Here is an 18094-nt window from a genome sequence, read left to right on the forward strand (position 1 = left end):
GAATTTTTTGTTGCCATTTACATTAAAATATATGAACGAAAAATCTTTTTATGAGCTGGTTAACCCACAAAAAATAAATACATTACATTATTAAGAGGGGCATAAAATATTGGGCCTAATTGTGTCTTTATTGAAAAAAAAACCCTTTACATTTCCTCCTTTGATGCTCAAATCAACAATCTTATCTCTAAGAAAGTTCCAACAGGCTTTTTCTAATAAATTCTGCTTTAGTACCAGTGTCCTTCTGAGTTTCATACTTTCACTTTGTGTTCACCATGGGCTAGTAATATGTAATATCATACTTCTGTGAGCTTCATTGTTGGCAATAAAACAAAATAGCAGGTTCTTTTCTCAGGTTGTGACTTCAAAACATTCTCCAAAGATTGGATTCAATTGCAACGGTCCATTTTCATTTGCTAATCTTTCATTTCGCTGAACCTTTATTGTGTTATGCAGGGGCCGCGCAAGCAAGCTGTAAAAGAAATGAACAGTGGGATGATCAAGAAGCAGACATGGTTAACAAATAACAAAAGAAAAGCATTTTATGCAGCAGTTGCTGCTGACAATTTTAGAGACGGTGTAAGAACTCTCCTTCAGGTAAGATACGGAAATGGCCAAAAATGTTAAAACTGTTATTGCTCTTGTAAAAGCATACTTATACTGCACACTGAACGTGGTGGCACAAACATATATATTTAGACCGAGAAGAAGAGAGAGAAAGACAAACATTTTCTCAAAGGACTGTAAAGGTGGTATAGATAATTTAACTTATGTAACTTAAGTTAAGACAAAAGGAAAACACAACACAGCAAATATAATTATGCAATATTTATAGTAGACAATCCTGATCAAAAAGTTAGGAGACTGTGGCTAATTCATTTAACTTGGTGCCTATAAAAAGCATACAGTGTGCAACATCAAGACGTTTAGTCAATGTACAGAAACAAGTATGTTTGTTTATGAATGCTAAAAGTACAGCATATAATGTCATTATATGAATAAATAAGCAAATGACTTTATGTTGGAAAACAAACTTGCCGATCCAATAATGCATATTATTAAAATTCATGTAATGTTATACCGTCTGGGACATTTTTGTTGCAAAATTGTCTTAATTTAGTAAATGGGTAATTCTAATTGCTATTACAATCAGCTTTGCATAAAGGAACTACTTAGCCTGCTGCTTTCTACAGCAAGGGGACTACCACAATAAAGAAATAATAGTTATGATAGTTTACAAATGAACAATTATTCCACGGGTATTATCATTTCACACAGTGCTACAGCCTTATGCTTTATTACATATTTAAATGGAAAACATACCCTTTTTATAACTATTGTTTGCCAATTATTTTCTCTTAAACAGACACTTAAGTATGAGGGCTATAGCTCAATGTTTATACAGGACATTTCTTTGCCACTGGTGGCACCCTACATTGCAAAAAATACCCCCCGCCCCCCCGTAATTTAAGAGCACAATTTCCACCTTAAAGGAATACTGTCATGGGAAAACATGTTATTTTTCAAAACATATGAGTTAATAGAGCTTCTCGAGCAGAATTCTGCATTGAAAACCTAGTGGTAGGCATGAAAATAGCACCTTTTGAAAGTATACTGAGCAGGAGAAACAATAGGTTACCTGAAAGCAGTTCTAATGTGTAGCGCTGGCTCCTTCTGAAAGCTCAGACTCAGGCACAATGCACTGAGATGTAAAGTGAATTGTCAATGTAATTTAGAAATAAAAAGTGCACCATAAAATTCATGATGGAATCCCTTTAACTAGTAACCCGTTTGCCCCTGTCCAAATGTAGAAAAGATAAGATTGGCGGTGATGGGTTTCATCGTGTTTTAGGTTGCAAAAGACTAGAAGCCCATTTCCCATCTACATAAATTACACACACATAAAGGTAAACCGTACGGCAGCTTGCACTCATATTTATAAATGCATACATGAAAATAAGACCTCATAATATATTGCCAATTAAATCAGATGGAAGACGAATATCACATATGTATATTTTGTATGTATATTTTTATTTATAAAGCGCTACTTATGTACGCAGTGCTGTACAGTAGAATACATTAATACAAACAGGGGGTTAATAAGATAATTGATAAATACAAAGTATAACAATAAATACAAATAAATACAAGATACAGTTGCAATAAGTTAAGAGTCAAAGACACAAGAGGATGGAGGTCCCTGCCCCGTAGAGCTTACAATCTATATGGGAGGGTAACTTACAGACACAAATAGGCAAATATAAGTGCTGCACATACTGTATAATATTACTTTTGTTTGGTGCAGATAACTATACTGTCACTTGTTGTGATATAAGCCTAAGAAAATTATATATAAAGAATAATACACAAAAGCCATGATTATCCTGTAAAAAATAAATAAATATTTATGAATGGTTCTTAGTGGTGTGAAAAGTTGTTATTGGTGCTTAATAATGTAATATATTTCACGTGAATAAAACTGGTGTCTTAAAAAAAAGTATACCTCCTGCTTCAAAATATAAGGATATTAGAAGTCACCTAGGCATTCCATGACCTGTATAGAAGGCCTAGTGCCTTATGGTCATTTAACTCTTCAGTGACTTCTAATATTCTTATATTTTACTATATTTATATTTTACTATAGGAGGTGCATTATTTAATATATTATTTGTTACCCTGAGTACCCTGATTGCCGGTCTAGGTCTGCTGCCACTGCAGATACTAAAATGTTTGTGCCTTTTAATACGTAAATATAAAAGTAATTATTCTTCAATTATTCTTTATTGTTCTGGAGCAGAAAAGATTTTGAATTGAGCGTTTGTCTGGTTACTTCAGGTTACTGGACCACTATGAGCTTTGCCCATATTTCTATGTAAGCCAGACTGGTTCTCCATATAGTTGCTCCACATAGATGGATGCTTCTAAGCACATAAAGACATGCTGACAGATGAGACAAATTCAAAATATACTTATTTGTAAAGAAACAATTTCAAAAATGGGTTTACTTAGAGCTACGCCCACAAAATTATTGTGCCCTTTCTGAGCTCTGAATGGAGAGAATCAATAAAAAATGAGCATAGTCTTGTAACAGACATGCCAGCTGCACTGCTATTAAGTAAAGCAGGAACAAGCTTGTCATTTTAGTTACAATAAAACTCCAAAAGCAGCATGTGTTCTGCAGATTGTAAGTTACTGATCTATTGAAATGACAGCTTGGCAACTGAAATGCAAATCAGTTTAATTGGGTAAAAAAATCATATCTGCTCATCTCAAACCATTTAGAAATGAATAAAGGAGTAAGCTTCCACTGCTCCCCTCATGTAATGGTAACGAGGGCTCAAAGAGCAGAAGGGTCCTATCTAAAGGGAGCAGAAACTCTCAGACACCCAAGCCACCTTTGTTTGTTCTTACACCTTACCAATGTGACCATTCTGTACACAGGCTTCTGGATTAGGAAGACTGAAACCAAATACCCTGGTGATGGGATTTAAGAAGGACTGGAGGCAAGCAAGCCCTGTGGATCTTGCCAACTATGTGGGCATTTTACAGTAAGTGGATTATCCATAACATTTAAAAAAGCCACTCTTAAATTTTACACTGATTATTTTATGAGGACTATAATGTCTAGCCCATAATAAAAAAATAACGTGGCAAACAAAAACTGGAACATATTGGAAAACATTTCAGAAAGAATCAGTATTTACATTGCAGATGCTGTAGAAAAGCCAACTGTTTATTGAGTCGAAGTAATGCCAACACCTGTTCCCAGTGGAGCAGAGCAAATATGCACCAACATAAAAATTACAAATAAAGCTGATGCACCATAATAACATTTATAATGTATTTCCATTTGTGAATGGAAATATTCACAGCTATAACAACTTTATCTTGTATTTAAATACAAAAAAATGTATTTGTGCCTGACAAAAGATATGCCATGTGTGAAGAAGGATATTTCCTTCATTTGCATGGAATGTATTTCCCTGTACACACATGATTGCCTTTGTGATAGGGATTGTGGGGCAGAATCACAGCAACAGCCATAGTACCAGGGAAGGATCAGTGAAACGGATGGAAAATATGAGAATAGCACTTAATAGTAAAACACCCAAGTCCAGCAATGACTCCTCCAGTTACATTAGGAGAGTAGGAGAAACAATAGATTTTCTAAAAGCAGTTATATTATGAAGTGCTGGCTTCTTCTTAAAGCTCAGAATCAGGCACAATCACCTAAGATGGCTGCCTACACACCAATATTACAACTAAAAAAAAATACATTTATTGGTTCAAGAATAACATTTTATATAGTAGAATAAAATATTTGCTATGCAAATGGTGTAATTTAGTAATAAAATCTGCACCCTAAAAATGATGACAGAATCCCTAAAAGTTACGGCATCAGGCATCAATTACATATCATAATAATAATCCTATAAGTAATACGGTTTTAAACAAATAAAAAAGAGGCTATTTTAGTGCCATTTTGTAGCATTTAAAGGAACAGTAACACCAAAAAATGAAAGTGTATAAAAGTTACTAAAATATAATGTGCTGCTGCCCTGCACTGGTAAAAGGTGTGTGTTTACTTCAGAAAGTCTACTATAATTTATATAAATAAGCTGCTATGTAGCCATGGGGGCAGCCATTCAAAGGAGAAAAGGCACAGGCACATAGCAGATAACAGATAAAACACCATTGTATTCTACAGAACTTATCTGTTATCTGCTATGTAACCTGTGCCTTTTCTCCTTTTTTCCAGCTTGAATGGCTGCCCCCGTGGCTACACAGCAGCTTATTATATAAATTATAGTAGTGTTACTGTAGCAAACACTCCAGTTTTACCAGTGCAGGGCAACAGTGCATTATATTTTTATTACTTCAAAGCTCTTTCATTTTTTGGTGTTACTGTTCCTTTAATGTAATTTTGGAGCTCAGATACTTTTAGTATCTTTTTTAGTATCTTTCTTTTAGTTAATATTAAGACCCAAGACACTAACCATGCTTTAAGAGCTATACATTGTCAAATGGTGATAAATATTCAGTGAGAATCTTTCTAAATTCTGTGCAAAGGGACTGATTTAGCAAACTCTCACTTAGATTATGCATTACTTTTTGTTAATTAAGTCTATCACTAAGTCACATGTTTTGTTCAACTAAATTGCAAAATATAGCAAATAACTAGTTAAAAGCTATTTTATTTTAAAGGAAATTTGTGTGGTGATTACAGAATAGGAAAGTCAGGAAGCAGGAGGTATTACAATACATTTACTTTATTGCTTTTTTTCTTCCACTCCTCACCAAGCCAGTGCTTGCTAAATGAGTTTTAATCACCTTTGGCTACATTTATCAAAGGGTGATGCACCAAAAAAAAAATCTGTCCTTTGCCCCCTTTGTGTGCTGAGTTTAAAATGAAGGTATAAACAGAAAGAAAAAATAATAAACCTGAACTATACCCATTTTCACCATACCTAACCAAGGAGGTAAATATGGAAAATGTGGAATATTCACATTTTGCTCTTCTCGTTATTGTTGATATGATAATGTAGGTGTTAGTGAGACATGGCATTTATATGAGGCCACCCATGAACACAAGTGCCAATATTTTGGCCATTCCCCTTGTGTATGCAACATAAACCGCTGATGTTACTCTATAAGCAGTTCATAAAGAGTTCCATTATTTAATATGCTAATTAACAGACAGTTTATAAGGGTCAGTGGAGTTTGCCGTAAGTTTAAACCCTACCCACCTACCTGCCTCTGCTCTGTGCTGCCATTGCTTAGTATGGACGTTACACACATTTTTGCTTATGTAAAACTGTGTAAGTTTAGGGGCCCAGTAATCTTGCTGTGGGGCCCAATAACTAGTCAGTAGTAGTTCAAAAAATAGTAAAAACAATTGATGTACTAATAAGTCAGTTTTTCATTAGGAATCAGTGGAGTATAGGTAAGTTGCGTACATTTTTGCAAAAGCTATGTAAATTTCTAAAGCATAAGATCCAATGATGTTGCTGTAGGCAATAAATAGCTTCCAATATAATTTGCTGATGTTACCCTATAATAATAATTAATAAAATAGTTAATTAACGTGCTCAGTCAGTCAGTTCATTGGGAGTCAATGAAATGTAGTGTTTTTTAAATCAATAATGGTCAGTGGAGTTTGCCCTGTCTTTGTCTCTGCAATGTCTTTTGATTAAAACGTAAGTTATGTCGTTTTCTAGGCAAGTTACATAAGTTTGTGGAAGTTATATAAATTGTGTAAGTTTTGATTTAACTTCAATTTGTGTAACTTTTGCTACAAAGTTTTACAAAAGTTATGAGTTACAAAGTTATAATCATAAAATTGTCAAGCCACCATACCATATCATATTAAACCCTATATGGTGGTCCTAAATATTTACCTCTTTCTTATCTATCATTTATAGACCACTATCTACAGCTGTCCCAGACTTAAGGTGGCCATACACGGGCCTTGGACCGATTCGGCAGCTAATCGGCCCGTGTATGGGGAGAGCAGAGCGGCCTGGCCAACCGATATCTGGCCTGAAATTGGGCAGATCTCGATCGGCCAGGTTAGAAAATCTGGTCGGATCGGGGACCGCATCGGCTCGTTGATGCGGTCCCCGATCCGACTGCCCCATTGCCGCCCACATAATCCGATCGTCTGGCCCCAGGGCCAAACGATCGGATTATTATTTTTTTTACCTAAATGGTCCCCGATATCGCCCACCCGTAGGTGGGGATATCGGGGGAAGATCCGCTCGCTTGGCGACATCGCCAAGCGAGCGGATCTGCTCGTGTATGGCCACCTTTAGTACAGCTTTCAGTCTAAGGTCTCTACTGTGGACATACATTATGGTAAATTCACCAGGAATCAATTAACCTGTTTTAATTACCTGGTTCTACCAAATTCCAAAGCACAATCTGATAAACTGATAAATGTGCAAATAATGGATAGCATACAAACAGGCTGTAGAAAACTCAAACTGTCAAGCAAAAGAAGGATTTAGTTTAGGGTCTTTTTAAACAAACTAATCTCTCAATGAAATGAGCTGTAAATATATAACTGTCCTTCACTGCTTGCTAATAATAGATACTGTATTATCTTGGCATGAATAATATGAAAATCTATTTCTGTTTCTAACTGAAAGATTATATGTTTCTTTATAGTGATGCTTTTGATTTTGAACATGGAGTGGTTATTGTAAGAATCAGCCAAGGCTTTGATATATCTCAGGTTCTTCAGGTTAAAGGTAAAGATTTTTTTTTTAAAGAAATACACAAAATACTCAATTCCAATTTACTGTTCACAAAATGTTATTCAAGTTTTTTTTTATAAATAAGAGAACATTCAAGATTGGTGAGTTCTTGAGTTTTTTCAAATTAAAAAATAAATTGAAAATTCACAAATTGAATTTTGATAATTATGCCTCCAAATGTCTTTTTATATCTAATGGCATATATTGTGTAAATAGAACTATAATCGCAGCCCCCAAAATTCATTATTGGAATCCACAGCCACTATCCATGCCACCCATCCAACAGTTTCTGTTGATATGATGTAAATGCAGGGATGTCCAAAATAATAATCTGGTGACTTTTATTATTACTCTGGCACCTTTATTTCTCCAATGAGCTAATCCCTAGTTGGCCCTCTTTTACCACAGTGTAGGTTCAACAGTCACCCAGTTGGATATATTTTCATTGAACCCTTGCTATCTACACTCAGTTACTTATTCCAGTTTAAAAGACAATTAATGAATTATGACTGTAACGTATATACTTAAGTTAACTATGGATCTAGAACCAAAGAACAAATGACATATATATATATATATATATATATATATATTATACATATATGATTTAATCTTGCTAGTTGTTATGAATAGAAAACTGAGACAATAGGTAAATTAGTAATTATACTTTAGAATGCAAATCACCATATTTTGTTATCTATAATGCAGCATTTCTTCCCATTGTTGCAGTTAATTTTGATTGCACCTGATATGTCAAAATGGCCATAACTATCCATGTGTTTTGACACAAACTGAGTGCAAGATACACCTAGAATTTTCATAGTGGGGGTTTAAAACACCTTTTGCATCCAATTCACTGGGGGCAAGTCTGGTGAGCCTTTGGATGCAACTCACTATGGGAAGCCTGAAGCTACTGCTGGGTCCAGTGTTTTGCACCATTTATTAGAAGATGCCACGTGGACGTGCAAGGAGTGTATTTTGATGCAAGTACCTTAATAAATTGCATCAGTATGCTCTCTTCATTGAGTCCATCTTGGATCTTGATTTCTTTAGCAAATAACTATTTTTCTGAATTTTTATTTTCTCCTGTATACATTAGTGTCTTGGGTTTAAGCTCATTCTATTAAAAATCAGTGTTTTTCACAGCAACTAGCTCTCAGGAAAAAATATATTTAATTAATATTCTGACAGAAATTTCCTGAGCTGCCCTGTGTTTATTGGAAACCGATGAAACTCATTTCCTTACCTACCTGTATTGACATCATTCATATTTTGATAGTGGAGGACAGAGTGTAAAACAAAATGTTCTGTTCAACGAAAGTGACATCAATTATTATAGTAATAAATGTCCTAAAACTGGTGGACTGAACCAGCACAGTAATGGTTTGTAGCACACCGTGACACATCCTATAATGATGATCACATGCGTGATTTATATTTTGTCAGTATCTGTTCCGTATTGAGCTATCTCCCCACAATGGGAAGAAGGTAATCAGACATAAAGAATGCAGCAACATATACATTATTCTTTGATTAAAAATTGGTCGGGTTCAGTTTCCCAACTGAGATACTAAAGTAAAAGTGGGGAAATGTATGTATGTATGTATGTATATCTTTATTTATAAAGCGCTACTTATGTACGCAGCGCTGTACAGTAGAATTCATTAATACAGACAGGGGGGTTAAAGATAATGGATAAATACAAAGTACAACAATAAATACAAATAAATACAAGGTACAGTTGCAATAAGAGTCAGAAACACAAGATGAAGGAGGTCCCTGCCCCGTAGAGCTTACAATCTATATGGGAGGGTAACTAACAGACACAAATAGGCAAATATAAGTGCTATAGGTCACAGTGGGTGACATTACAGTATAAGTGCCAGTTTCCAGATCAGGTGCTGGGTGAGTGCTCCATAAGGTAGTCTTTAAGTTTAGTTTTAAAAAGACTGAGGGAGGATTCTCTCCGGAGGACATCAGGGAGGGAATTCCAAATGTAAGGGGCAGCCAGGCAGAAGGATTTAAGGCGGGAAACAGCAGTAGTAGTGGGGGGCGCAACCAAACGGTTGCTCTGCGAGGAACGAAGGAGACGGCCAGGAACGTGCGGAGACACAAGGGAAGAGATGTAGTGAGGAGCAGAGGAATGGAGGGCTTTGAAGGTTAAGAGAAGGAGTTTGTAAACTATTCTTTGTTTAACAGGAAGCCATGATAAGGCCTTTAGCAGGGGAGGGGCCTGAACTCTCCTGGATGAGAGGAGGAGAATTCTGGCAGCGGTGTTTAATATAGACTGTAGGGGGGAAAGATGGGAATTAGGGAGGCCGGTTAGCAGCAGGTTACAATAGTCAAGTCGGGATAGGATGAGGGCATGCATGAGCAGCCTAGCTGTTACAGTAGAAAGAAAGAAATGTGTTAAACCCTATCATTAAACCCTATCATTAACCTTTCCAGTGTGGTGTTTGCAGCCTGTTCTTATTTTAGGAAGCCTACTCTGCATACTGTGTATGTTATGGTTCCAAGTTATCCTGTGGTCGCATATGAATATGTGCATTATAAAGTAGCAGCAGGAATGCTCTACAGATATTTGCATGAATTATTTATAATAGCTCAGGGATCTCAATTATAAAGAAAACAAATTATATAGCAAACAGATGCAGTATGTTAGTGGCTTTACTGTTTAAAAGGCAAACAACCTAAATTGTGTTTTTTTTAATGTCTTGTAAGAATGGACATTTTGACATTATTTACTAAATCAGGCAACACATGGGCTTCTTTATGAGGCTATCTGCCCCTAAGCCAAATAGTCAGATATTGTAAAAATTAGAATACAAGTGAAATCACAACAGTCAGTTAATTTAACAAGTTTGCAAATGGCTGGCTCTCAAAGGAACCAGTGTCACCAGGGCCGCTGCTGGCCAAATGGGTGCCCTAAGCAGAAATTTACTTTTGTGCCCCCTCCCCCAAATATTACTGAAGTAAAAATAAAATAAAATAAAAACACACAGTGCCCCCAATAGCCCCCATAGACAATGCCCCCATAGTAAGTGCCCCCAATTGCCCCCATAGACAGTAGCCCCATAAACAGTAGCCCCCCCCCTTACACAGTAACCCCCGCCGTACACAGCCGCTCCTTCTTCTGCGGCTCAAGTTGCAGAGCAGCAGAAGAAGCCGATGGTAGGGTACAGACAGCGCATCTCGCTTGATAGTTCAATGAATGTCCCGGAAATGCGGGACAAATAGCGGGATGCGCTATAAAAACCGGCGGGACAGTTATATAAGGGAGTTGGCGCTCAAAACAAACCACCATGTGTAGTAAAACCAACCAATCAATATTTATTGCACAGTAAATCAGTAGATTAAAAAATACAATTTATCAATAAATACACAAAAAAATCAATATACAAAAAATAAAGAAAAGAAAAGTTCCAATGTATAGAATAAAAAAACACATCAGAGATTCAGTTAAAAGCCATGAATGGGACAATAAAATTGCTAGACTTAATTTAATCAAAATTAGTTCATTGAAGAGTGAAATCAGCACAAAATTTTAATTCATTAGAGGATATGTTGAATAAATAAGGGAAATCTAGGGCGGAAAACCTATACTGAAAAGTATATAAGAATTATTCAATACGATATGTAGCAGAATCAAATATAGATAAGATATTGTGTGAAAGCCAAACACCCAAATAAATAATAAGAGCTCCAAAAGGGGTCTAGCTCCTAAACGAGCTCCTCACTTAGTATAGAGGGCAGTACTCCCTTCTGACCAATACACACACCCCGCTTGGCCCAGATTATAAGCACTCGTGTTAATGAAAAGTGTCCTAAAAAAGTGCGAGTGCTACACAGGCGCTTCTACAGAGTAAATATAGAGACTTATATAGAGTTGGTCCCCCACAATCTTATTGCACTAAATTAAGTGTTGGGGGGTATGTTATAATATATAAAAACGATTTTTTTGAGAAGCTGGGATGGTGCCCCCCTGGGAGTTGGTACCCTACGCAGACTGCGTACTCTGCTTATAGGGAGCGGCGGCCCTGAGTGTCACCTATAGTTTTTCTACTTGGACAGACCAGCCGTGATTTAAAGGAGTTTTAGGTCAGTTTTTAAGGGCCTTATCATATATTGTAAGACCACCTTAGTTACTTAATGTATTAATGCAGTGGCCAAAGTGCAATTTCAGATGCAGATCAGCATGTTTTTTCCCATAATGCAAAGTTTTCACCATTTATCATTTGAACAAAGGAGTTACCACCATGTTCAGTGGTTTGAGGGAGTAGTGAATAGAGTAGTTTTTTAGATTAGTGTCACCAATTAAAGTTGCCCCCTATATATAAAGAGATATACTGCAGTGTTCTCTTTACTGTAACCCTGATTGTCTTTAAGATACCATCCCTGATAAATAAGAAAGGATAACATACTGACACAAAATGGTTAGGAAAATAAACATCTGAATACACAATTTCTATAATTGCTTACACAGTATTGTTGGGGTTCAGCCATTATCCTGTCTTTGAAACAAGGGGATAGAGAAACTGGGAAATTCAAAAGTTCAGTAAAATCTAGAAAATTCTAAGAAACATGTCTGCTGCCATCTGCTGTTACTTTTATAAACCACAGTTTCAAAAAAAAAAAAAAAAAAAGATTGTCATAAAGAGTATGGTTAAGCTGGTTGTAGTATAAGCTAGATGTATAGGGGCAAAACTTTCATTTTAAAGGAGAAATAAAAGCATAATCCAATGTGTTAGGCACCCTCCAGTTTTACAGCCATTATTCTCATGGGATCTCATGTTAGTGCTTTAACAGCAGTACCCCAGGCCCATGCATTCAGCTAAAAGAATTTCCACATTGCCATCTACTTCTTTCTTCTATTGATCCCTTGTGGCCGAGCCGAGTAAATTGAGTAAAAAGCCAAACTTAGAAACAAAAAGCTTCCAATTTTCTCTCCTACACATGTGCATACCAGGCCCAGGGCCATAGAGGGTTAACAAAGGGTAAGAATATGGAGATGTAGCTCTCCAACAGTAGTACCCAGGCCTGGCACAGTTTTTAAAGTACAAGAACACCAGCCTTAGGTTACCAGGTTGCCAATTACCACCAATTTACCAATTATAAACACTTGGCGGACCTAACATTGGCACACCTGTGTATTTATCAAGATGTGATCATGTTACAAACCCACACATTTTGACAGTACCAAATTATTTAAAATAGTCGAAATGTGCGAAATGATCTCAATTATCTCAAACATTTGAATGCAAATAAAATGTATTTCTCTATCACATCGTAGGAAAGAGATTGCCTTTTCCAATCATATACATGATTAGCACCGTGTCCTATTAAATACAGTCATTATGTTGTTTTAGTGGAGCCTAATTAAAAGAGAAATATTAGCAATCTAATGGGTAATTGAGGCAGATATCAGCTGACAATCTACTGTGTAGAAACCACTTTTATAGGCCATTTGCTAGACAAGGAAGATTAGCTCCGTACCTCATTCTGGTACACTGAAAGGTAACTTTCCCAGAGCGAAACTTCAGCACAGTTTAATGCCCTTAACATGTCAGAAAAACTGCCAATAGGCAGTGCTTAGGGAGAAATGATGCTGTATTCTCCTCTGACCATAAACGCTTACAGTATTTAGGGCAAGCACTAGCCTTAGCACTTTCTGTAAGTAACTAAAGATTTTTAACATTAAATGCTATTTTTTTTTGTTCATTTAAAATTGTGAAGTGAGCGTGATGTTCATTAACGCATAACACCTTTAGATTAGAGGAACGGAACTTTCATTTAAAGCAGTGTAAGTGGTTTTTTACAGTGAGGCCAACAAGGTTGTAAAAAGCCCTTCCTAGTAATGTGATGTCAGATTTTTTGAACAAGCATAGTATCCAAGGCTATTGTGATACTAAAATCTACAGTTTATATATATATATATATATATATATATATATATATATATACAGTATATATATATATATACACCCAACATAACTATTTAATTATGTGCTGGGAAGTATTTGGCATCCCAGAAATGGTGGGCCATATAAAATCATAGCTGTAAATGCACTGGATATGTTGCAGCTGCATCTGTGGATATGGAAAGGTTTGATGCTCTGGACTGGGTTGATAGCTGGGCCAAAATTGGGCAGGTCTTGATCGGGAAGGTTCAACAGCACCTATGCCCGCCATTGTAGGGCCAAACAATCCTTAGGTGGGCATATTGGGAGAAGATCCACTTATTTGGCAACCTCACCAAATGAGTGAATCTTACCGTGTATGGCCACCTTAAGAGTTATTAATCTTGTATCCATCTGTAATGCAATTACATATTTTCCCTATCATTTTGTTTGTTTCCTTAGCACTTTACTATTTTGTTTGCTTTCTTACAATTCTCTAATTCTGATTCCTAGATCTTCTGTTCTTAGTGATTGATCATTCAGCTCATATTTGGGTGGCTGTGCCCTATATCATCACTTCAGCCTTTGTTTCATTAAATTACAGATCCCATGTACTTGTCCTTTCCTCCTTGACTAAGTCATTTTGCATGTTATTAATAACTGCTGAAGTACAAATTATGCAGATACAGTATGTGCATCATCTGCAAAGAAACACACATTGTCTTAGATACCAAGGTCAAGGGATCTAGTTACTCTCAGCATGGTAGTCCATTCAAATAGAATCTTTAGAGGGAGAAGGTTTATTGAGAAAATATATTTTAAGGGAAAATAGAAATGTAGCAAACTTTTTGTATACCTATAATGTCAACTGATAATGATTGGGTTTTGATCAGCAGACACCTTGGGGCTGATTTACTAACCCAGGAATCCGACCCGAATTGGAAAAGTTCCGACTTGAAAACGAACATTTTGCGATTACTTTGCGATTTTTTCGTATGTTTTGCGATTTTTTCGGATTCTGTACGAATTTTTCGTTACCAATACGATTTTTGCGTAAAAACGCGAGTTTTTCGTATCCATTACGAAAGTTGCGTAAAAAGTTGCGCATTTTTCGTAGCGTTAAAACTTACGCGAAAAGTTGCGCATTTTTCGTAGCGTTAAAACTTAACGCTACGAAAAATGCGCAACTTTTCGCGTAAGTTTTAACGCTACGCAAAATGCGCAACTTTTTACGCAACTTTCGTAATGGATAGGAAAACTCGCGTTTTTACGCAAAAATCGTATTGGTAACGAAAAATTCGTAAAGAATACGAAAAAACATACGAAAAAATCGCAAAGTACCGATCATTACGAAAAAAACGCAATCGGACTCCATTCGACCCGTTCGTGGGTAAGTAAATCAGCCCCCTTGTATTCTAATATCACACTGACAGAGACAAAACATTTTTACAAGACTAGTTTGGCTCCCATAGCTATAGAACCTTGTATGCACCACTGGTCAAATCCATTTTTATTCGTCCAGCACTTATATGACATTGCACACTATATGCTAAGGTATGTTCATGTCTGTTAAAAGTAAAAAGAAGAAGAAATTAAAATAGCATCATACAACTAAGCATTATGTCATTATAGAGGAATTTGACAGACTGGAGCAAGAGAGACTGGCATTAGAACAGACTATCAAAGAGAATGAATTTAAAGAAGGGAATCATGGACTCCGTAGTTTCTTCAATAAAACCGCCAAGCTGAATATCAACAGGCATTCTTCAACTAAAGGTAATGTTAACAAACCGTACCTGTTGACAGCTGCAACAAAAAATACTAGGCGTTGCCATAACATTTTGGTGTGCCTTTTCTGTTTTCCATGTCTATTGGAGGTTGTATCATTTATTTCACACAAAGACTTGGATCTCTGTTTATCATGTTAAAGGAACTGTAACACCAAAAAAGAGAGCATATCAAAGTAATTACAATATTTACTGTTCCCCTGAACTGGTAAAAGGTGTATGTTTGCTTCAGAAGCCATGGGGGTAGCTATTCAAATTGAAATAGGGCTAAATGGCACAGGTTACTTAGGAGATAACAGATATCTCTATAAAACACAATTGTATTCCACAGAGTTTATATGGTATTTTCTATGCAACCTGTACCTTTTCTTCTTTTCTTCCAGCTTTAGGGCTCAGGCACACAGGGAGATTAGTTGCCCGCGACAAATCTCCCTTGTCACGGGTGACTAATCTCCCCGAACTACCATCCCACCGGCGAAAATGTAAGTCACCGGTGGGATGGCACACGCTGCGCAGGCGATTCGGCAAATTGGGGAGATTAGTCGCCCGTGACAAGTGAGATTTGTCGCCGGCGACTAATCTCCCCATGTGCCAGAGCCCTTAATGGCTGCCCCCGTGGCTACTCATCAGATTATATATATATATATATATATATATATAAACTATAATAGTCTTTCTGAAGCAAGCAGACAACTTTTACCAGTGCAGGACATTGCTTTTTTGTACTTACACTTTCATTTTTTGGAGTTACTCTTTCTTTAAGCTGGACAGCCTATGTGATGGGAGTGGTATGATTCTATGGCTCCAGGTCAGCAATCAGATCACATAGGTTCAATGCAGCTTTGTCATCCACAGATCCCATCCACAGTATGTAGTGGTCACTAGCCAAAAAGGATTTTGCCTTTCTGACTGATAAATGTAAGGAGCAGCTTACATCTGCCCAGGTATGGCCATCTCAAAACAGTAATTGGGAACTTCCAGTACTCAAGCAGGGATCCCTTATTCTTAATGTAAGAAATTAAAACGTACTTGCTGTAAAAGATGCTTTACTAAGAATGTCAGTATGGAAAGTACTGAAGAAGTTCGTTATTTCCTTTCAAGAGCAAAGTTGTTTTGTTTTTTCCTTCATTTTAATATTTTTTCAAATAGTCGGCCAGTAGCAATATATATGACTTCATCTAAATTAAAATGAAGCCCTCGAGTAATGTCAGAATCATTTATATACATTTCAAACCTTTCCACTTATAACTATTTATGTTGCATTCAGCTGTCAAAATGCCTCCTACTAAATAATAGTCGAGGTTTCCTATAGCAACATTAGCATTTGGCTTGAAGGAAGTTTACACTTATTGCATTACAAGCAGCCTGGGATCCTGCTTATGCATCACAAATACAATAACATATTGCAAGAATATATCAATGTAAATAGACTTGATGCATTCTTTATATAATGTTATGGTGGTATTGTGTATACTGAGTTATTGGTTCATTCTCTAAATGTATCACTTTGCAAATATTCATTTAACTCAGTTCAGAATCCCATATTTAAGTTTTCCAAAGGTAAGGCACAAGTCATAGAAATCTGTAATGCTAAGAAGTCCATGCGAGAACAGAACCAGCATCTAAATAAAACTTAATACAGGCATATAACTGACGGGTTTTTTTTTTTCAAAGTGGGTACAATTTGTTACGGGGGCTTCATTACAGGAAAACAGAATTAATTGGATTGGGCAGGTTCATTGATGCGGTCCTTGCTCTAGCGTTTTTCAACCGCTGAGATGTTGCCTGGTGTGCCGTAGGCAGGGCCGCAATTTTTACTTTAAAAAAAAATCCGGGCCGTCATTGTTTGCGCCCTGTGTGTACGGGTGACGTCAGTACGCACGGGGCGCAACGTTATAAAAGGGCCTGTGTGCGGTCGCGTGTAGGCAGAAGTGCAGAGGCGGCACCAATGTACTAGGGGGGCACTGCTGCTGGGCACCAGTGTACTAGGGGGGCACTGCTGCTGGGCACAGAGTTCAATTTTTTAACATTTTCTAATGGTGGTGTGCCTCGTGATTTTTTTCATGAAACAAGTGTGCCTTTGCCCAAAAAAGGTTGAAAAACACTGCTCTAACGGGTCCTAGTCCCATCATTGTAGTTAGTTAGTAGTTGCCCACCTTATAGTGTATGGATACCTTGAGGGGCCACAAGCAGATTTAAGTTGCCAATTTGGCCCCTTCAGACAAAGTTGACAGCTTATCTCCCCATGTGTGTGGCCCTTCGACAAGTCTACTAGACTGATATCTGCCAGATCTATCAGGCAAGTTTAAAAATCCCAACAGAGCGAAGACCGAATCAGCTCTTTGATGCAGTCCTTGGCCTTACAGCCTTTATAAATGTCATTGTGATATAACTGTTTGGCCAGCCTGATATCACCCACCTCAAAGTGAGCAGATGGGGGAAAAATCCACTCTTTTGGCAACCTCGCCAAACAAGTGCATCTTTAAGTGTATGGCCACGTTTAGTCTAGCTTTTTATCTTCCCTTCTGTTCAAAGTAAAAGAAGGTAAATAAACACTGATAACCAGAAAACAGTATTTTTTATGTATTTTATTTTGCTTTTGAAGAGCGCAGAATATTCCTTTAATACATATTAACATTAGTATTGATAAATGCTGCCATATTGGTTGATATCCTCTACAGTAGCACCACCTCTTGTGATCATACACACAGTATCCTGATGCCCCTGCAATATAAGTTTTTGTCATTCTTTTAGTCCATTTTCTGCAGTGCTCATCTGCAGTGCATTCATCTTGCTGATATGTCTTAGGGCTCTGGCACACATGGAGATTAGTCGCCCGTGACAAATCTCCCTGTTCGCTGGCGACTAATCTCCCCGAATTGCCATCCCACCGGCGAAAATGTAAGTTGCCGGTGGGATGGCACACGCTGCACAGGCAATTTTGCGGGCGACTAATCTCCCGTGTGCCAGAGCCCTTAGGTTAATTTGCTAATTGTACATTTTTTGCAGTGATCTTACTGACATGTCTGGGGTTGAAGGAGTGCACAGTGCTAGATGCAGTGCAAAAAAGCCCTTTAATTTGTGGTGAAAGCCCTGCTCATCTGTGTACACAGCAAGGGGTGCAGGGGAGGCAAAAGCTATGAAGGGTGGT

At 37.2% G+C, this 18094-nt stretch overlaps 1 protein-coding gene across 3 annotated transcripts in view; it reads left to right on the forward strand.

Annotated features, from left to right (window-relative positions):
* Window positions 1-18094, forward strand: part of slc12a1 (solute carrier family 12 member 1) — a 72682-nt gene that overhangs the window by 44579 nt on the left and 10009 nt on the right. For all 3 annotated transcript variants that reach the window (XM_012959480.3, XM_012959479.3, XM_002936567.5), the window contains exons 18-21: window positions 457-597; window positions 3445-3551; window positions 7171-7253; window positions 14789-14932. In XM_012959480.3, coding sequence (XP_012814934.1) covers window positions 457-597; window positions 3445-3551; window positions 7171-7253; window positions 14789-14932 — 475 coding nt within the window. The remainder of the gene's footprint in view (window positions 1-456; window positions 598-3444; window positions 3552-7170; window positions 7254-14788; window positions 14933-18094) is intronic.

This window comes from Xenopus tropicalis, chromosome 3 (genome assembly GCF_000004195.4).
Source record: "Xenopus tropicalis strain Nigerian chromosome 3, UCB_Xtro_10.0, whole genome shotgun sequence".
Classification (NCBI taxonomy): Eukaryota; Metazoa; Chordata; class Amphibia; order Anura; family Pipidae; genus Xenopus; species Xenopus tropicalis.